This window comes from Oncorhynchus clarkii, chromosome 6, assembly GCF_045791955.1.
Source record: "Oncorhynchus clarkii lewisi isolate Uvic-CL-2024 chromosome 6, UVic_Ocla_1.0, whole genome shotgun sequence".
NCBI classification, from domain to species: Eukaryota; Metazoa; Chordata; class Actinopteri; order Salmoniformes; family Salmonidae; genus Oncorhynchus; species Oncorhynchus clarkii.
Window position 1 is genome coordinate 90189046 of NC_092152.1, and position 22500 is coordinate 90211545.

Sequence of the window (22500 nt, forward strand, 5' to 3'; positions counted from 1 at the left end):
GATGACCCCCCCTCTAGATAACAGTTAGAAGTGGTCCTATCTGATGACCTCCCCTCTAGATAACAGTTAGAAGTGGTCCTATCTGATGACCCCCCCTCTAGATAACAGTTAGAAGTGGTTCCTATCTGATTTATTTTCATTCTGATCTGTTTTATTTATTCTCTGACGATGCTGGTCCGTACTGTCTAGATAACTGCATCAGCTGGCTGTTAGAGGAGGCCCTCTCAGGTAACGAGGAGCAGAAACCAGTTGACTGTCCTCTGAGAGCAGACATGAGCGTCCTGGTGGAGCTGGCCCTGGGCTCCACTAAGGAACCCACCAACAGTCTCTGGAGCAACATGCAGGATTACGCCACCAGCAAAGGTACTGGGGGGGGGTGGATCTGGGGGAACTATAATACATGAGGGGTGGGGGGGGGTGGAACTATAATACATGATACTATTGAGTGATGCCTGCTCTCTGTTGAATGCTCCCACAGTTTATTCAGTTTATTGACTGATGCCCGCTCTCTGTTAAATGCTCCCACAATTTATTGAGTGATGCCCGCTCTCTGTTGAATGCTCCCACAGTTTTTTGAGTAATGCCCGCTCTCTGTTGAATGCTCCCATAGTTTATTGAGTGATGCCTGCTCTCTGTTGAATTTTCCCACAGTTTATTCAGTTTATTGAGTGATGCCCGCTCTCTGTTGAATGCTCCCACAGTTTATTGAGTGATCCCTGCTCTCTGTTGAATGCTCCCACAGATTGAGTGATGCCTGCTCTCTGTTACATGCTCCCACAGTTTGAGTGATGCCCGCTCTCTGTTAAATGCTCCCACAGTTTGAGTGATGCCCACTCTCTGTTGAATGCTCCCACAGTTTGAGTGATGCCTGCTCTCTGTTGAATGCTCCCACAGCTGTTTGAGTGATGCCCGATCTCTGTTGAATGCTCCCACAGTTTATTGAGTGATGCCTGCTCTCTGTTGTTTGCTCCCACTGTTTATTCAGTTTATTGAGTGATGCCCGCTCTCTGTTAAATGCTCCCACGTTTTTTGAGGGATTCCCGCTCTCTGTTAAATGCTCCCACAGTTTATTCAGTTTATTGACTGATGCCTGCTCTCTGTTAAATGCTCCCACAATTTATTGAGTGATGCCCGCTCTCTGTTGAATGCTCCCACAGTTTTTTGAGTAATGCCCGCTCTCTGTTGAATGCTCCCATAGTTTATTGAGTGATGCCTGCTCTCTGTTGAATTTTCCCACAGTTTATTCAGTTTATTGAGTGATGCCCGCTCTCTGTTGAATGCTCCCACAGTTTATTGAGTGATCCCTGCTCTCTGTTGAATGCTCCCACAGATTGAGTGATGCCTGCTCTCTGTTACATGCTCCCACAGTTTGAGTGATGCCCGCTCTCTGTTAAATGCTCCCACAGTTTGAGTGATGCCCACTCTCTGTTGAATGCTCCCACAGTTTGAGTGATGCCTGCTCTCTGTTGAATGCTCCCACAGTTGTTTGAGTGATGCCCGATCTCTGTTGAATGCTCCCACAGTTTATTGAGTGATGCCTGCTCTCTGTTGTTTGCTCCCACTGTTTATTCAGTTTATTGAGTGATGCCCGCTCTCTGTTAAATGCTCCCACGTTTTTTGAGGGATTCCCGCTCTCTGTTAAATGCTCCCACAGTTTATTCAGTTTATTGAGTGATGCCCGCTCTCTGTTGAATGCTCCCACTGTTAGAGTGATGCCCGCTCTCTGTTGAATGCTCCTACAGTTTGAGTGATGCCCGCTCTCTGTTGAATGCTCCCACTGTTTGAGTGATGCCCGCTCACTGTTGAATGCTCCCACAGTTTATTCAGTTTATTGAGTGATGCCCGCTCTCTGTTAAATGCTCCCACAATTTATTCAGTTTATTGAGTGATGTCCACTCTCTGTTGAATTCTCCCACAGTTTGAGTGATGCCCGCTCTCTGCTGAATGCTCGCACAGTTTATTGAGTGATGCCCGCTCTCTGTTAAATGCTCCCACAGTTTATTGAGTGATGCCCGCTCTCTGTTAAATGCTCCCACAGTTGAATCAGTCTATTGAGTGATGCCCAGTCTCTGTTGAATGCTCCCACAGTTTATTCAGTTTATTGAGTGATGCCCGCTCTCTGTTAAATGCTCCCACAGTTTATTGAGTGATGCCCGCTCTCTGTTACATGCTCCCACAGTTGAATCAGTCTATTGAGTGATGCCCAGTCTCTGCTAAATGCTCCCACAGTCTATTGAGTGATGCCCAGTCTCTGCTAAATGCTCCCACAGTCTATTGAGTGATGCCCAGTCTCTGCTAAATGCTCCCACAGTCTATTGAGTGATGCCCGCTCTCTGTTAAATGCTCCCACAGTTGAATCAGTCTATTGAGTGATGCCCAGTCTCTGCTAAATGCTCCCACAGTCTATTGAGTGATGCCCAGTCTCTGTTGAATGCTCCCACAGTTGAATCAGTCTATTGAGTGATGCCCAGTCTCTGTTAAATGCTCCCACAGTCTATTGAGTGATGCCCGCTCTCTGTTAAATGCTCCCACAGTTGAATCAGTCTATTGAGTGATGCCCAGTCTCTGCTAAATGCTCCCACAGTCTATTGAGTGATGCCCAGTCTCTGTTGAATGCTCCCACAGTTGAATCAGTCTATTGAGTGATGCCCGCTCTCTGTTAAATGCTCCCACAGTTGAATCAGTCTATTGAGTGATGCCCAGTCTCTGTTAAATGCTCCCACAGTTGAATCAGTCTATTGAGTGATGCCCGCTCTCTGCTAAATGCTCCCACAGTTTATTCTGTTTCTTTTCAGTTCATTCCGTGTCATGGAGCATCCAGCAGTGTGTGGGCATCCATCTTTCTTTCATGACAGATTAGTAGTGTAGAATAAGCAGTGTATTAGTGCTGCTGTGACATGTAGTGATGTCCATGTGTTTGTGTTCCAGACTGGGACAACGCCTCTCTCTGTAATGAGACCTTATTGGACACCGTGTCCAGGTTTGTCCTGGCTGCTCTGCTGAAGCACACCGGCCTGCTGGGCCAAGCCTGTGGAGAGGGCAGGTAATTCTACTGCACACCCATCATGGTTCTGCCTTCCCAATGGCGCCCTATAGACCAGAGCCCTATATAGTGGTACTACTATAGACCAGAGCCCTATTCCCTATATAGTGGTACTACTATAGACCAGAGCCCTATATAGTGGTACTACTATAGACCAGAGCCCTATTCCCTATATAGTGGTACTACTATAGACCAGAGCCCTATTCCCTATATAGTGGTACTACTATAGACCAGGGCCCTATTCCCTATATAGTGGTACTACTATAGACCAGAGCCCTATTCCCTATATAGTGGTACTACTATAGACAAGAGTCCTATTCCCTATATAGTGCACTGCTATAGACCAGAGCCCTATTCCCTATATAGTACACTACTATAGACCAGAGCCCAATTCCTTATATAGTGGCACTGCTATAGACCAGAGCCCAATTCCTTATATAGTGCACTGCTATAAACCAGAGCCCTATGCCCTATATAGTACACTACTATAGACCAGAGCCCTATTCCCTATATAGTGGTACTACTATAGACCAGAATCCTATTTCCTATATAGTACACTACTATAGACCAGAGCCCTATTGCCTATATAGTGTACTACTTTAGACCAGAGCCCTATTCCCTATATAGTACACTACTATAGACAAGAGCCCTATATAGTGGTGCTACTATAGACCAGAGCCCTATTCCCTATATAGTACACTACTATAGACCAGAGCCCTATTCCCTATATAATGGTACTACTATAGACCAGAGCCCTATTCCCTATATAGTACACTACTATAGACCAAAGCCCTATTCCCTATATAGTACACTACTATAGACCAGAGCCCTATTCCCTATATAGTGGTACTACTATAGACCAGAGCCCTATTCCCTATATAGTGCTACTACTATAGACCAGAGCCCTATTCCCTATATAGTACACTACTATAGACCAGAGCCCTATTCCCTATATAGTGGTACTACTATAGACCAGAGCCCTATTCCCTATATAGTGGTACTGCTATAGACCAGAGCCCTATTCCCTATATAGTACACTACTATAGACCAGAGCCCTATTCCCTATATAGTGCTACTACTATAGACCAGAGCCCTATTCCCTATATAGTACACTACTATAGACCAGAGCCCTATTCCCTATATAGTGGTACTACTATAGACCAGAGCCCTATTCCCTATATAGTGGTACTGCTATAGACCAGAGCCCTATTCCCTATATAGTGGTACTACTATAGACCAGAGCCCTATTCCCTATATAGTGGTATTGCTATAGACCAGTGCCCTATTCCCTATATAGTGGTACTACTATAGACCAGAGCCCTATTCCCTATATAGTGGTACTACTATAGACCAGAGCCCTATTCCCTATATAGTGGTACTACTATAGACCAGAGCCCTATTCCCTATATAGTAGACTACTATAGACCAGAGCCCTATTCCCTATATAGTGGTACTACTATAGACCAGAGCCCTATTCCCTATATAGTGGTACCACTATAGACCAGAGCCCTATTCCCTATATAGTGGTACTACTATAGACCCGAGCCCTATTCCCTGTATAGTGCACTACTTTAGACCAGGGTCAGTAGGACTCTTGCACCCTATTCCCCTAAATAGTGCACTACTTTAGACCAGGGTCAGTAGAATTCTGGCACCCTATTCCCTACATAGTGCACTACTTTAGACCAGGGTCAGTAGGACTCTGGCACCCTATTCCCTACATAGTGCACTACTTTAGACCAGGGTCAGTAGGACTCTGGCACCCTATTCCCTACATAGTGCACTACTTTAGACCAGGGTCAGTAGGACTCTGGCACCCTATTCCCTACATAGTGCACTACATTAGACCAGGGTCAGTAGGACTCTGGCACCCTATTCCCTACATAGTGCACTACATTAGACCAGGGTCAGTAGGATTCTGGAGCCCTATATGGTGTCATTTGACACATGCCTGGTCTATTTCATGTGGCAGGCTGGGTTCACCAGTCAGTGTGTCTCTGTGTGTGTGTTTCCTAACCAGGTACCAGCCTTGTAAGATGCTGGCCGAGGTCTACCGTTGTGTGTACAAGGTCAGGAACCGCCTGCTGGCCTGCAAGAACATGAACGCCGTCCAGACACGCTCGTCTTCCCGCGAGAGGAGGGTAAGTGACCCGGCTCGTCTTTCGGGTAACTGGTCCCGTTGGTCCATGAAACATCCTTCCAGTCCCACGTCAGGGTCTGCTGCCTTGTTCCCACATCAACCCTTAAACCCCTCTACATCCTAGAGACACTTACGGGAAATGCTTCGCTGGTGCTTTTCAGAATGGAGTCCTTTGACCTCTTAACCCCCCACGGGTCCTCAGTTCAATTTAAAGAGATTCTTCTGGATTTATTTATTTATTTTACTTCCCCAGAGTCAGATGAACTTGTAGATACTATTTTTATGTCTCTGCATCCGGTATGAAGGAAGTTCGAGGTAGTTTCGTGAGCCAATGCTAACTAGCGTTAGCGCAATGTCTAAAGGTCTATGGTATGTACTAGCATGCTAGCAGTGTGCAACATGCCACTAGTGTCTCCTTGTGATAGTTTGTCACAAAAAACCTGTACTTGGCACTGATCAGATTGTTTGTGTTTGTTGACGGGTGTCTTCTACTGTGCCTGATCAGATTGTTTGTGTTTGTTGACGGGTGTCTTCCACTGTGCCTGATCAGATTGTTACAAAGCAGTGCAATGCAAGGGAGGTTTAGTTACAAAATGACAAACTATTTTACACTTGACATTGTAATGTTACTCTACTAGCAACTACATTTGTTATATTCAGCGTGACATTCATGTGAGCAGTATAATGTGATTACAACCCAAAAATAATGTGAAATGCTCTCATGACTTCGCTACGACATAAATATATTTTGACTACTTTACTGTTTGTCTGGGCTTGTGAACAGTAGCCTGCCAGCAGGCCTCGGCGGAGCACTGCCCCCTGGGAGATGAAATGCACTCTGGGAATCGTAGTATGCTGATTCAAATCCTTCGTATTTCTATGCCATGTGTAGACTATTGCAATTATAGAAGCTTCAGAAATGAGCTTCAATGTTTTTGATGTCGTTTTGGAACTAAGCTGTTCATTTCATACAGTACATGAAATGGTTTAGCTGTAATGAATAATTCATCATAGGTCTAATGAAAGTAATTTGACTCCATATCGTGGCCATAGATGAGCAAATGAACCCTGATGTGTATGAAATTACATTTTAAAACAGTTTAGATGTAATTATAAAATATGGTTTTGAATTGGGAAATTTAAGGTAATCTTCTGTTATTTAATATGGTGTGTTATATTTTTAAATAAATTGAATATAGTATAGAATATTATATATTTGTTATTTAATTTAAAAAAAATATATAAATTGAATATAGTTTAGAATATATTATATTTGTTATTTAATATGATAGTACCATGATTTTTTGAAATACATTGAGTATAGTATAGAATATATAACTAATATAACTTTTCAGCGTCCTGCTACTCATGCCAGGAATATAGTATATGCATATGATTAGTATGTGTGGATAGAAAACACTCTGAAGTTTCTAAAACTGGTTAAATCACGGCTGTGACTATAACAGATCGTGTGTTTCATTGAAAAACGCAAGAAAAACTGCTCTCTGAAAGCAAAAAATAATTTCCATAAGTCACTTCCACCAGTTGTTAAAAGAGAACAGAATTGAATGGCAATCTGCCTGCAATTCATACAAATTCCGCACGATGGCGCCATTGTCCTAATTTTCAATTGAATTAATTGTTGGAAAATCCTTCTATCTGAACTCCATTTTCCCAGTCTTCACCCGGATGCAGTTGAGGGAGATATCAGATGGCATTGTTTTTGAAGTGAAGACCTATTGAAGAGACATCGCCCTGTAATCATTTTGATAGATTATAAACGTTTACTAATACCTAAAGTTGGATTACAAAAGGATTTCGAAGTGTTTTGTGAAAGTTTATCGTCGACTTTTTTAATTTTAAAAAATTACGCAGCGTTTAAAAACGATGATTTTTTCTGAATGACACAGCTTCCATACAAAGCTATTTTGGGTATATATGGACCGATTTAAACGAAAAAAAGACCCAATAGTGATGTTTATGGGGCATATAGGAGTGCCAAGAAAGAAGCTCGTCTAAGGTAATGAATGTTTTATATTTTATTTCTGCGTTTTGGGTAGCGCCGGCTATCGCAAAATCTGTTGTTTACGTGTCGAGCTGGCATTTTGGGGGGTGCATGCTATCAGATAATAGCTTCTGATGCTTTCGCCGAAAAGCATTTTAAAAATCTGACTTACTGGCTAGGTTCACAACGAGTGTAGCTTTAATTCAATACCCTGCTTGTGAATTTTGATCAAAGATTGAGTTGTAACGAGTACATTTAGCATTTAGCGTAGCGCATTTGCATTTCCAGGGGCATACTTGAGACGCAGGGTCAAGAAGTTAAGCTAAAACACATTATGTTTTGGCCGTGGTATCGTTGAGTTTTTTTTTCGGTATCGAGTATCGTGACACTAAACCTGATATTCTGGTATCGTGACACTAAACCTGATATTCTGGTATCGTGATACTAAACCTGATATTCTGGTATCGTGATACTAAACCTGATATTCTGGTATTGTGACACTAAACCTGATATTCTGGTATCGTGATACTAAACCTGATATTCTGGTATCGTGACACTAAACCTGATATTCTGGTATCGTGACACTAAACCTGATATTCTGGTATCGTGACACTAAACCTGATATTCTGGTATCGTGATACTAAACCTGATATTCTGGTATCGTGACACTAAACCTGATATTCTGGTATCGTGATACTAAACCTGATATTCTGGTATTGTGACACTAAACCTGATATTCTGGTATCGTGATACTAAACCTGATATTCTGGTATCGTGACACTAAACATGATATTCTGGTATCGTGACACTAAACCTGATATTCTGGTATCGTGACACTAAACATGATATTCTGGTATCGTGACACTAAACCTGATATTCTGGTATCGTGATACTAAACCTGATATTCTGGTATCGTGACACTAAACCTGATATTCTGGTATCGTGACACTAAACCTGATATTCTGGTATCGTGACACTAAACCTGATATTCTGGTATCGTGACACTAAACCTGATATTCTGGTATCGTGACACTAAACCTGATATTCTGGTATCGTGACACTAAACCTGATATTCTGGTATCGTGACAACACTTTTAACGGGTGTCCGGTGTTGTGCCCGATCAGATTTCAGACAATCAGGACTCGCTGGAGATGGACCCCCAGGAGCACTCGTTCACGAGGACCATCGACGAGGAGGCGGAGCTAGAAGAGAGGACGGACCGAGAAAGGGAGGATGTGCATCAGGAGCAAGATGAGGAAGAGGAGGAGAGAGAGCACGAAGTCATGACCGCTGGGAGTGAGTGGTTCACTTTACTGCAATGACACAACACTCTCACTGAATGTACTCCTACCAGACTGTCACTGAATAGACTGTCACTGAACACACTGCTACCTAGCAGACTGTCACTGAACACACTGCTACCTAGCAGACTGTCACTGAACACACTGCTATCTAGCAGACTGTCACTGAACACACTGCTACCTAGCAGACTGTCACTGAACACACTGCTACCTAGCAGACTGTCACTGAACACACTGCTACCTAGCAGACTGTCACTGAACACACTGCTACCTAGCAGACTGTCACTGAACACACTGCTATCTAGCAGACTGTCACTGAACACACTGCTACCTAGCAGACTGTCACTGAACACACTTCTACCTAGCAGACTGTCACTGAACACACTGCTATCTAGCAGACTGTCACTGAACACACTGCTACCTAGCAGACTGTCACTGAACACACTGCTACCTAGCAGACTGTCACTGAACACACTGCTACCTAGCAGACTGTCACTGAACACACTTCTACCTAGCAGACTGTCACTGAACACACTGCTATCTAGCAGACTGTCACTGAATAGACTGTCACTGAACACACTGCTACCTAGCAGACTGTCACTGAACACACTGCTACATAGCAGACTGTCACTGAATAGACTGTCACTGAACACAATGCTACCTACCAGACTGTCACTGAATAGACTGTCACTGAACACACTGCTACCTAGCAGACTGTCACTGAACACACTGCTACATAGCAGACTGTCACTGAATAGACTGTCACTGAACACACTGCTACCTACCAGACTGTCACTGAACACACTGCTACATAGCAGACTGTCACTGAATAGACTGTCACTGAACACACTGCTATCTACCAGACTGTCACTGAACACACTGCTACCTAGCAGACTGTCACTGAACACACTGCTACATAGCAGACTGTCACTGAACACACTGCTACCTAGCAGACTGTCACTGAATAGACTGTCACTGAACACACTGCTACCTAGCAGACTGTCACTGAACACACTGCTACCTAGCAGACTGTCACTAAACACACTGCTACATAGCAGACTGTCACTGAACACACTGCTACCTAGCAGACTGTCACTGACTAGACTGTCACTGAACACACTGCTACCTAGCAGACTGTCACTGACTAGACTGTCACTGAACACACTGCTACCTAGCAGACTGTCACTGAACACACTGCTACATAGCAGACTGTCACTGAACACACTGCTACCTAGCAGACTGTCACTGAACACACTGCTACCTAGCAGACTGTCACTGAACACACTGCTACCTAGCAGACTGTCACTGAACACACTGCTACCTAGCAGACTGTCACTGAATAGACTGTCACTGAACACACTGCTACCTACCAGACTGTCACTGAGCACTGTCACTGAACACACTGCTACCTACCAGACTGTCACTGAATAGACTGTCACTGAACACACTGCTACCTACCAGACTGTCACTGAATAGACTGTCACTGAACACACTGCTACCTAGCAGACTGTCACTGAACACTGTCACTGAACACACTGCTACCTACCAGACTGTCACTGAATAGACTGTCACTGAACACACTGCTACCTAGCAGACTGTCACTGAACACTGTCACTGAACACACTGCTACCTACCAGACTGTCACTGAATAGACTGTCACTGAACACACTGCTACCTAGCAGACTGTCACTGAACACACTGCTATCTAGCAGACTGTCACTGAACACACTGCTACCTAGCAGACTGTCACTGAACACACTGCTACCTAGCAGACTGTCACTGAACACACTGCTACCTAGCAGACTGTCACTGAACACACTTCTACCTAGCAGACTGTCACTGAACACACTTCTACCTAGCAGACTGTCACTGAATAGACTGTCACTGAACACACTTCTACCTAGCAGACTGTCACTGAACACACTGCTATCTAGCAGACTGTCACTGAACACACTGCTACCTAGCAGACTGTCACTGAACACACTGCTATCTAGCAGACTGTCACTGAACACACTGCTACCTAGCAGACTGTCACTGAACACACTGCTACATAGCAGACTGTCACTGAATAGACTGTCACTGAACACACTGCTACCTACCAGACTGTCACTGAACACACTGCTATCTAGCAGACACATCTTCCTCTTCCTCCCTGAATTCACTTGGACTGAATATGTTTTAAACACTCAAGAGCACATGCAGGGAGTGAATGCATGGGAGAGGGAGAAGATGGATGCTAGTTTAGATTTTACCGTGACCTTTTTGGTCCATATATAGAGTCTAAAGCAATGGTCAGTTAAATGAGCCAACCAAGATCCCGGGTAACGGGAGAGCACAAACCAACCGCAATCAGACGTTGATCTCTGTTGCACAGCAGGGGGTTGTATTTCTAGTGAAAGGGATGTCGATGTGATAGCAGCGTAGACTACAGGTCGTTACTACAAACGGAGGAGGTGACGAGGAAACTACAGTTAAAACGTCTTCAGTAACAGCTGAAAACACACATATCAGCGTGGAGTTGACCTGCGGTTTATACCAGTTTGTCAGGTGTTGACCTCGTTGCTGCATGCCACATCTGTCTCTGTAACTCTGGCTAACCGTTGGACAAGTTCAGTCCCAATAATATTTGATTTGATGTTTGCTCCAAAACAAATCTGCGAGGTCTATTATGAGAAGGAATGAGGACTTGTATTTACGGTTCAAAATAGCACCTAGCTCCTTCTCCTGACCTACGGTGCCACCAGTTCAAACCCAATAGCTGTAATCAATAGCAGGGCTATGGCTCCACCTAGCCGACCAATGGGCTCCCAAAGGTACAGGTATAGGACAAAGGTACAGGGATAGGACAAAGGTACAGGGAATAGGACGAAGGTACAGGGATAGGTACAGGGATAGGACAAAGGTACAGGGATAGGACAAAGGTACAGGGATAGGACAAAGGTACAGGGAATAGGACGAAGGTACAGGGATAGGTACAGGGATAGGACAAAGGTACAGGGATAGGACAAAGGTACAGGGAATAGGACAAAGGTACAGGGATAGGTACAGGGATAGGACAAAGGTACAGGGATAGGACAAAGGTACAGGGATAGGACAAAGGTACAGGGATAGGTACAGGGATAGGACAAAGGCACAGGGATAGGACAAAGGTACAGGGATAGGTACAGGGGATAGGACAAAGGTAGAGGGATAGGACAAAGGTACAGGGATAGGACAAAGGTACAGGGATAGGACAAAGGTTCAGGGATAGGTACAGGGATAGGACAAACGTACAGAGATAGGTACAGGGATAGGACAAAGGTACAGGGATAGGACAAAGGTACAGGGAATAGGACAAAGGTACAGGGATAGGACAAAGGATAGGACAAAGGTACAGGGATAGGTACAGGGATAGGACAAAGGTACAGGGATAGGACAAAGGTACAGGGAATAGGACAAAGGTACAGGGATAGGACAAAGGATAGGACAAAGGTACAGGGATAGGACAAAGGTACAGGGATAGGACAAAGGATAGGACAAAGGTACAGGGAATAGGACAAAGGTACAGGGATAGGACAAAGGATAGGACAAAGGTACAGGGATAGGTACAGGGGATAGGACAAAGGTACAGGGATAGGACAAAGGTACAGGGATAGGACAAAGGTACAGGGATAGGACAAAGGTACAGGGATAGGTACAGGGATAGGACAAAGGTACAGGGATAGGACAAAGGTACAGGGAATAGGACAAAGGTACAGGGATAGGACAAAGGATAGGACAAAGGTACAGGGATAGGTACAGGGATAGGACAAAGGTACAGGGATAGGACAAAGGTACAGGGAATAGGACAAAGGTACAGGGATAGGACAAAGGATAGGACAAAGGTACAGGGATAGGTACAGGGATAGGACAAAGGTACAGGGATAGGACAAATGTACAGGGATAGGTACAGGGATAGGACAAAGGTACAGGGATAGGACAAAGGTACAGGGATAGGACAAATGTACAGGGATAGGACAAAGGTACAGGGATAGGACAAAGGTACAGGGATAGGGCAAATGTACAGGGATAGGTACAGGGATAGGACAAACGTACAGAGATAGGTACAGGGATAGGACAAAGGTACAGGGATAGGACAAAGGATAGGACAAAGGTACAGGGATAGGTACAGGGATAGGACAAAGGTACAGGGATAGGACAAATGTACAGGGATAGGTACAGGGATAGGGCAAAGGTACAGGGATAGGACAAAGGTACAGGGATAGGACAAAGGATAGGACAAAGGTACAGGGATAGGTACAGGGATAGGACAAAGGTACAGGGATAGGACAAATGTACAGGGATAGGTACAGGGATAGGGCAAAGGTACAGGGATAGGACAAAGGTACAGGGATAGGACAAAGGATAGGACAAAGGTACAGGGATAGGACAAAGGTACAGGGATAGGACAAAGGATAGGACAAAGGTACAGGGAATAGGACAAAGGTACAGGGATAGGACAAAGGATAGGACAAAGGTACAGGGATAGGTACAGGGGATAGGACAAAGGTACAGGGATAGGACAAAGGTACAGGGATAGGACAAAGGTACAGGGATAGGACAAAGGTACAGGGATAGGTACAGGGATAGGACAAAGGTACAGGGATAGGACAAAGGTACAGGGAATAGGACAAAGGTACAGGGATAGGACAAAGGATAGGACAAAGGTACAGGGATAGGTACAGGGATAGGACAAAGGTACAGGGATAGGACAAAGGTACAGGGAATAGGACAAAGGTACAGGGATAGGACAAAGGATAGGACAAAGGTACAGGGATAGGTACAGGGATAGGACAAAGGTACAGGGATAGGACAAATGTACAGGGATAGGTACAGGGATAGGACAAAGGTACAGGGATAGGACAAAGGTACAGGGATAGGACAAATGTACAGGGATAGGACAAAGGTACAGGGATAGGACAAAGGTACAGGGATAGGGCAAATGTACAGGGATAGGTACAGGGATAGGACAAACGTACAGAGATAGGTACAGGGATAGGACAAAGGTACAGGGATAGGACAAAGGATAGGACAAAGGTACAGGGATAGGTACAGGGATAGGACAAAGGTACAGGGATAGGACAAATGTACAGGGATAGGTACAGGGATAGGGCAAAGGTACAGGGATAGGACAAAGGTACAGGGATAGGACAAAGGATAGGACAAAGGTACAGGGATAGGTACAGGGATAGGACAAAGGTACAGGGATAGGACAAATGTACAGGGATAGGTACAGGGATAGGGCAAAGGTACAGGGATAGGACAAAGGTACAGGGATAGGACAAAGGATAGGACAAAGGTACAGGGATATGTACAGGGATAGGACAAAGGTACAGGGATAGGACAAATGTACAGGGATAGGACAAAGGTACAGGGATAGGACAAAGGATAGGACAAAGGTATAGGGATAGGTACAGGGATAGGACAACGGTACAGGGATAGGACAAAGGTACAGGGATAGGACAAAGGTACAGGGATAGGACAAAGGTACAGGGATAGGACAAATGTACAGGGATAGGTACAGGGATAGGACAAAGGTACAGGGATAGGACAAAGGTACAGGGATAGGACAAAGGTACAGGGATAGGTACAGGGATAGGACAACGGTACAGGGATAGGACAAAGGTACAGGGATAGGACAAGGGGACCTAGGTTGTACAGCCTTGAATGAGTCTTAGTGTAGTCTGGCAGGACTAGCCTGGGTTAGAGCCTTGAATGAGTCTTACTGTAGTCTGGCAGGACTAGCCTGGGTTAGAGCCTCATTGACCTACGCCACGGCGTGGTTCGTCACACAGCTTCCCTTTTAACCCAGCGCCCTGTGTGATGTCTCTCTGTGTCTGTCTGTCGCACGGCACAGAAATCTTTCAATGTTTCCTCTCAGCGCGGGAGGCGGCGAGGAGCCGAGAGAGGGAGAGGGCCAGCAGCAGCGCCGGGGGAGGCCTGACCTCAGGAGGAACCAGAGGAGGAGGGGGAGGTAAGGGAAGGAGGAGTTGGAGGGGGAGGGAAGGAGGAGGGGGAGGTAAGGAGGTGGTGGAGGGGGTGGTAAGGGAAGGAGGAGGTGGAGGAGGAGATGGAGGTAAGTGAAGGAGGAGGAGGAGAGGGAGGTAAGTGAAGGAGGAGGAGGGGGAGGTAAGGGGAGGAGGAGGAGGGGGAGGTAAGGGGAGGAGGTGGAGGAGGGGGAGATGGAAAAGGAGGGGTGGTGGTGGGGAAAGTTATTTCAGTATAATATAATATGTAACTATGAGGAGGTGGGGAAGGTTATTTCAGTATAATATAATATGTAACTATGAGGAGGTGGGGAAGGTTATTTCAGTATAATATAATATGTAACTATGAGGTGGTGGGGAAGGTTATTTCAGTATAATATGTAACTATGAGGAGGTGGGGAAGGTTATTTCAGTATAATATAATATGTAACTATGAGGAGGTGGGGAAGGTTATTTCAGTATAATATAATATGTAACTATGAGGAGGTGGGGAAGGTTATTTCAGTATAATATAATATGTAACTATGAGGAGGTGGGGAAGGTTATTTCAGTATAATATAATATGTAACTATGAGGAGGTGGGGAAGGTTATTTCAGTATAATATAATATGTAACTATGAGGAGGTGGGGAAGGTTATTTCAGTATAATATAATATGTAACTATGAGGAGGTGGGGAAGGTTATTTCAGTATAATATAGTATGTAACTATGAGGAGGTGGGGAAGGTTATTTCAGTATAATATAATATGTAACTATGAGGAGGTGGGGAAGGTTATTTCAGTATAATATAATATGTAACTATGAGGAGGTGGGGAAGGTTATTTCAGTATAATATAATATGTAACTATGAGGAGGTGGGGAAGGTTATTTCAGTATAATATAATATGTAACTATGAGGAGGTGGGGAAGGTTATTTCAGTATAATATAATATGTAACTATGAGGAGGTGGGGAAGGTTATTTCAGTATAATATAATATGTAACTATGAGGAGGTGGGGAAGGTTATTTCAGTATAATATAATATGTAACTATGAGGAGGTGGGGAAGGTTATTTCAGTATAATATAATATGTAACTATGAGGAGGTGGGGAAGGTTATTTCAGTATAATATAATATGTAACTATGAGGAGGTGGGGAAGGTTATTTCAGTATAATATGTAACTATGAGGAGGTGGGGAAGGTTATTTCAGTATAATATAATATGTAACTATGAGGAGGTGGGGAAGGTTATTTCAGTATAATATAATATGTAACTATGAGGAGGTGGGGAAGGTTATTTCAGTATAATATAATATGTAACTATGAGGAGGTGGGGAAGGTTATTTCAGTATAATATAATATGTAACTATGAGGAGGTGGGGAAGGTTATTTCAGTATAATATAAGATGTAACTATGAGGAGGTGGGGAAGGTTATTTCAGTATAATATAATATGTAACTATGAGGAGGTGGGGAAGGTTATTTCAGTATAATATAATATGTAACTATGAGGAGGTGGGGAAGGTTATTTCAGTATAATATAATATGTAACTATGAGGAGGTGGGGAAGGTTATTTCAGTATAATATAATATGTAACTATGAGGAGGTGGGGAAGGTTATTTCAGTATAATATAATATGTAACTATGAGGAGGTGGGGAAGGTTATTTCAGTATAATATAATATGTAACTATGAGGAGGTGGGGAAGGTTATTTCAGTATAATATAATATGTAACTATGAGGAGGTGGGGAAGGTTATTTCAGTATAATATAATATGTAACTATGAGGAGGTGGGAAGGTTATTTCAGTATAATATAATATGTAACTATGAGGAGGTGGGGAAGGTTATTTCAGTATAATATAATATGTAACTATGAGGAGGTGGGGAAGGTTATTTCAGTATAATATAATATGTAACTATGAGGAGGTGGGGAAGGTTATTTCAGTATAATATAATATAATATGTAACTATGAGGAGGTGGGGAAGGTTATTTCAGTATAATATAATATGTAACTATGAGGAGGTGGGGAAGGTTATTTCAGTATAATATAATATGTAACTATGAGGAGGTGGGGAAGGTTATTTCAGTATAATATGTAACTATGAGGAGGTGGGGAAGGTTATTTCAGTATAATATAATATGTAACTATGAGGAGGTGGGGAAGGTTATTTCAGTATAATATAATATGTAACTATGAGGAGGTGGGGAAGGTTATTTCAGTATAATATAATATGTAACTATGAGGAGGTGGGGAAGGTTATTTCAGTATAATATAATATGTAACTATGAGGAGGTGGGGAAGGTTATTTCAGTATAATATAATATGTAACTATGAGGAGGTGGGGAAGGTTATTTCAGTATAATATAATATGTAACTATGAGGAGGTGGGGAAGGTTATTTCAGTATAATATAGTATGTAACTATGAGGAGGTGGGGAAGGTTATTTCAGTATAATATAATATGTAACTATGAGGAGGTGGGGAAGGTTATTTCAGTATAATATAATATGTAACTATGAGGAGGTGGGGAAGGTTATTTCAGTATAATATAATATGTAACTATGAGGAGGTGGGGAAGGTTATTTCAGTATAATATAATATGTAACTATGAGGAGGTGGGAAGGTTATTTCAGTATAATATAATATGTAACTATGAGGAGGTGGGGAAGGTTATTTCAGTATAATATAATATGTAACTATGAGGAGGTGGGGAAGGTTATTTCAGTATAATATAATATGTAACTATGAGGAGGTGGGGAAGGTTATTTCAGTATAATATAATATGTAACTATGAGGAGGTGGGGAAGGTTATTTCAGTATAATATGTAACTATGAGGAGGTGGGGAAGGTTATTTCAGTATAATATAATATGTAACTATGAGGAGGTGGGGAAGGTTATTTCAGTATAATATAATATGTAACTATGAGGAGGTGGGGAAGGTTATTTCAGTATAATATAATATGTAACTATGAGGAGGTGGGGAAGGTTATTTCAGTATAATATAATATGTAACTATGAGGAGGTGGGGAAGGTTATTTCAGTATAATATAATATGTAACTATGAGGAGGTGGGGAAGGTTATTTCAGTATAATATAATATGTAATTATGAGGAGGTGGGAAGGTTATTTCAGTATAATATAATATGTAACTATGAGGAGGTGGGGAAGGTTATTTCAGTATAATATAATATGTAATTATGAGGAGGTGGGAAGGTTATTTCAGTATAATATAATATGTAACTATGAGGAGGTGGGAAGGTTATTTCAGTATAATATAATATGTAACTATGAGGAGGTGGGGAAGGTTGTAACGTATGGTTGGTAATGTGTGGTTTTGTATGGTTGTAATGTATGGTTTTGTATGGTTGTTTAACGTGTGGTTTTGTATGGTTGTAATGTATGGTTTTGTATGGTTGTTTAACGTGTGGTTTTGTATGGTTGTAATGTGTGGTTTTGTATGGTTTTGTGCGGTTGTAATGTATGGTTTTGTATGGTTGTAATGTATGGTTTTGTACAGTTGTAATGTATGGTTGTAATGTTTGGTTTTGTATGGTTGTAATGTATGGTTTTGTATGGTTGTAATGTATGGTTGTAATGTGTGGTTTTGTATGGTTGTAATGTATGGTTTTGTATGGTTGTTTAACGTGTGGTTTTGTATGGTTGTAATGTATGGTTTTGTATGGTTTTGTATGGTTGTAATGTATGGTTGTAATGTAAGGTTTTGTATGGTTGTAATGTATGGTTTTGTATGGTTGTAATGTGTGGTTTTGTATGGTTGTAATGTGTGGTTTTGTATGGTTGTTTAACGTGTGGTTTTGTATGGTTGTAATGTGTGGTTTTGTATGGTTGTAATGTGTGGTTTTGTATGGTTGTAATGTATGGTTTTGTGTGGTTTTGTATGGTTGTAATGTATGGGTTTGTATGGTTGTAATGTGTGGTTTTGTATGGTTGTAATGTATGGTTTTGTATGGTTGTAATGTATGGTTTTGTATGGTTGTAATGTATGGTTGTAATGTATGGTTTTGTATGGTTGTAATGTATGGTTTTGTATGGTTGTAATGTATGGTTGTAATGTATGGTTGTAACGTGTGGTTTTGTATGGTTGTTTAACGTGTGGTTTTGTATGGTTGTAATGTGTGGTTTTGTATGGTTGTAATGTATGGTTTTGTGTGGTTTTGTATGGTTGTAATGTATGGGTTTGTATGGTTGTAATGTGTGGTTTTGTATGGTTGTAATGTATGGTTTTGTATGGTTGTAATGTATGGTTTTGTATGGTTGTGTATGGTTTTGTATGGTTGTAATGTATGGTTTTGTATGGTTGTAATGTATGGTTTTGTATGGTTTTGTATGGTTTTGTATGGTTGTAATGTATGGTTTTGTATGGTTGTAATGTATGGTTTTGTATGGTTGTAATGTATGGTTGTAATGTATGGTTTTGTATGGTTGTAATGTATGGTTTTGTATGGTTGTAATGTATGGTTGTAATGTGTGGTTTTGTATGGTTGTAATGTATGGTTTTGTATGGTTGTAATGTATGGTTGTAATGTATGGTTTTGTATGGTTGTAATGTATGGTTGTAATGTGTGGTTTTGTATGGTTGTAATGTGTGGTTTTGTATGGTTGTAATGTATGGTTGTAACGTGTGGTTTTGTATGGTTGTAATGTGTGGTTTTGTATGGTTGTTTAACATGTGGTTTTGTGTGGTTTTGTATGGTTGTAATGTATGGTTTTGTATGGTTGTAATGTATGGTTTGGTATGGTTGTAATGTATGGTTGTAATGTGTGGTTTTGTATGGTTGTAATGTATGGTTTTGTATGGTTGTAATGTATGGTTTTGCATGGTTGTAATGTATGGTTTTGTATGGTTGTAATGTATGGTTGTAATGTGTGGTTTTGTATGGTTGTAATGTATGGTTTTGTATGGTTGTAATGTATGGTTTTGTATGGTTGTAATGTATGGTTTTGTATGGTTGTAATGTATGGTTTTGCATGGTTGTAATGTATGGTTTTGTATGGTTGTAATGTATGGTTGTAATGTGTGGTTTTGTATGGTTGTAATGTATGGTTTTGTATGGTTGTAATGTATGGTTTGGTATGGTTGTAATGTATGGGTTTGTATGGTTGTAATGTGTGGTTTTGTATGGTTGTAATTTATGGTTGTAATGTGTGGTTTTGTGTGGTTGTAATGTATGGTTTTGTATGGTTGTAATGTATGGTTTGGTATGGTTGTAATGTATGGTTGTAATGTGTGGTTTTGTGTGGTTGTAATGTATGGTTTTGTATGGTTGTAATGTATGGTTTTGTATGGTTGTAATGTATGGTTTTGTATGGTTTTGTATGGTTGTAATGTGTGGTTTTGTATGGTTGTAATGTATGGATTTGTATGGTTGTAATGTATGGTTTTGTATGGTTGTAATGTATGGTTTTGTATGGTTGTAATGTATGGTTTTGTATGGTTTTGTATGGTTGTAATGTATGGTTTTGTATGGTTGTAATGTATGGTTTTGTATGGTTGTAATGTATGGTTTTTTATGGTTGTAATGTATGGTTGTAATGTGTGGTTTTGTATGGTTGTAATGTATGGTTTTGTATGGTTGTAATGTATGGTTTTGTATGGTTGTAATGTATGGTTTTGTATGGTTGTAATGTATGGTTTTGTATGGTTTTGTATGGTTGTAATGTATGGTTTTGTATGGTTGTAATGTATGGTTTTGTATGGTTGTAATGTATGGTTTTGTATGGTTTTGTATGGTTGTAATGTATGGTTTTGTATGGTTGTAATGTATGGTTTTGTATGGTTGTTTAACGTGTGGTTTTGTATGGTTGTAATGTATGGTTTTGTATGGTTGTAATGTATGGTTGTAATGTATGGTTTTGTATGGTTGTAATGTATGGTTTTGTATGGTTGTAATGTATGGTTTTGTATGGTTGTAACGTGTGGTTTTGTATGGTTGTAACGTGTGGTTTTGTATGGTTGTAATGTATGGTTTTGTATGGTTTTGTATGGTTGTAATGTATGGGTTTGTACGGTTGTAACGTATGGTTGCTTATTGTAAAATACTTTCGATTTAGGTTTTATAAAAGCACTTTAAAGTATCTCATGTATTATTGATTATATATACTTGCTACAAACCACTCTAAATATTCATCGTCCTTCAGACTGATAGTTTTGGACAGCAGAAGCAAGCGCGCCTTTTCTCCTCCAGTGAAATGACCCTTTCTATATTAACAGTGTGTTATTGTTACCAGGGGAGGCGGAGGCCTCGACATCCCAGGAGGAGCATCACGGGAGAGACGGCTGTACGGGGCTGCCTGAGGGACAGGACCTGTACACAGCCGCCTGTAACTCTGTGGTCCACCGCTGTGCTCTGCTGGTGCTGGGGGTCAGCCCTGTACTGGGGGAACTGGGGAAGCAGCAGGACGAAGGACACGGCAGCTTCCAGTCAGCCGGACAGGGACAGCAGGACGGGACGGGCTTCATGACCAGGTCAGAACAACGCAACTTCTATGACTGTCTGGTCTGTGTAGTTCTGACTGTGGTCTGTGTAGTTCTGACTGTATGGTCTGTTCTGTGTAGTTCTGACTGTCTGGTCTGTGTAATTCTGACTGTCTGGTCTGTGTAGTACTGGATGTCTGGTCTGTGTAGTACTGACTGTGGTCTGTGTACTGACTGTGGTCTGTGTACTGACTGTGGTCTGTGTAGTTCTGACTGTGGTCTGTGTAGTTCTGACTGTCTGGTCTGTGTAGTTCTGACTGTGGTCTGTGTAGTTCTGACTGTGGTCTGTGTAGTTCTGACTGTGGCCTGTGTAGTTCTGACTGTGGTCTGTGTAGTTCTGACTGTGGTCTGTGTACTGACTGTGGTCTGTGTACTGACTGTGGTCTGTGTAGTTCTGACTGTGGTCTGTGTAGTTCTGACTGTCTGGTCTGTGTAGTTCTGACTGTGGCCTGTGTAGTTCTGACTGTGGTCTGTGTAGTTCTGACTGTGGTCTGTGTAGTTCTGACTGTCTGGTCTGTGTAGTTCTGACTGTGGTCTGTGTAGTTCTGACTGTGGTCTGTGTAGTTCTGACTGTGGTCTGTGTAGTTCTGACTGTGGTCTGTGTACTGACTGTGGTCTGTGTAGTTCTGACTGTGGTCTGTGTACTGACTGTGGTCTGTGTACTGACTGTGGTCTGTGTAGTTCTGACTGTGGTCTGTGTAGTTCTGACTGTCTGGTCTGTGTAGTTCTGACTGTGGCCTGTGTAGTTCTGACTGTGGTCTGTGTAGTTCTGACTGTGGTCTGTGTAGTTCTGACTGTGGTCTGTGTAGTTCTGACTGTGGTCTGTGTACTGACTGTGGTCTGTGTAGTTCTGACTGTGGTCTGTGTAGTTCTGACTGTGGTCTGTGTAGTTCTGACTGTGGTCTGTGTAGTTCTGACTGTGGTCTGTGTAGTTCTGACTGTGGTCTGTGTAGTTCTGACTGTGGTCTGTGTAGTTCTGACTGTGGTCTGTGTAGTTCTGACTGTGGCCTGTGTAGTTCTGACTGTCTGGTCTGTGTAGTTCTGACTGTGGCCTGTGTAGTTCTGACTGTCTGGTCTGTGTAGTTCTGACTCTATGGTCTGTGTAGTTCTGACTGTGGTCTGTGTAGTTCTGACTGTCTGGTCTGTGTAGTTCTGACTGTGGTCTGTGTAGTTCTGACTGTGGTCTGTGTAGTTCTGACTGTGGTCTGTGTAGTTCTGACTGTGGCCTGTGTAGTTCTGACTGTCTGGTCTGTGTAGTTCTGACTGTGGTCTGTGTAGTTCTAACTGTGGTCTGTGTGGTTCTGACTGTGGCCTGTGTAGTTCTGACTGTCTGGTCTGTGTAGTTCTGACTGTGGTCTGTGTAGTTCTGACTGTCTGGTCTGTGTAGTTCTAACTGTGGTCTGTGTAGTTCTGACTGTGGTCTGTGTAGTTCTGACTGTGGTCTGTGTAGTTCTGACTGTCTGGTCTGTGTAGTTCTGACTGTGGCCTGTGTAGTTCTGACTGTGGTCTGTGTAGTTCTGACTGTGT

The 22500-nt window shown here is 42.3% G+C and overlaps 1 protein-coding gene across 1 annotated transcript in view; it reads left to right on the top strand.

The window, feature by feature from the left end:
* Window positions 1–22500, top strand: part of LOC139411797 (probable E3 ubiquitin-protein ligase HERC1) — a 287754-nt gene that overhangs the window by 67630 nt on the left and 197624 nt on the right. Inside the window, exons 20-25 of the mRNA XM_071158543.1 lie at window positions 190–363; window positions 2929–3043; window positions 5064–5184; window positions 8314–8485; window positions 14366–14482; window positions 20727–20964. Of these exons, the coding sequence (XP_071014644.1) occupies window positions 190–363; window positions 2929–3043; window positions 5064–5184; window positions 8314–8485; window positions 14366–14482; window positions 20727–20964 (937 nt within the window). The remainder of the gene's footprint in view (window positions 1–189; window positions 364–2928; window positions 3044–5063; window positions 5185–8313; window positions 8486–14365; window positions 14483–20726; window positions 20965–22500) is intronic.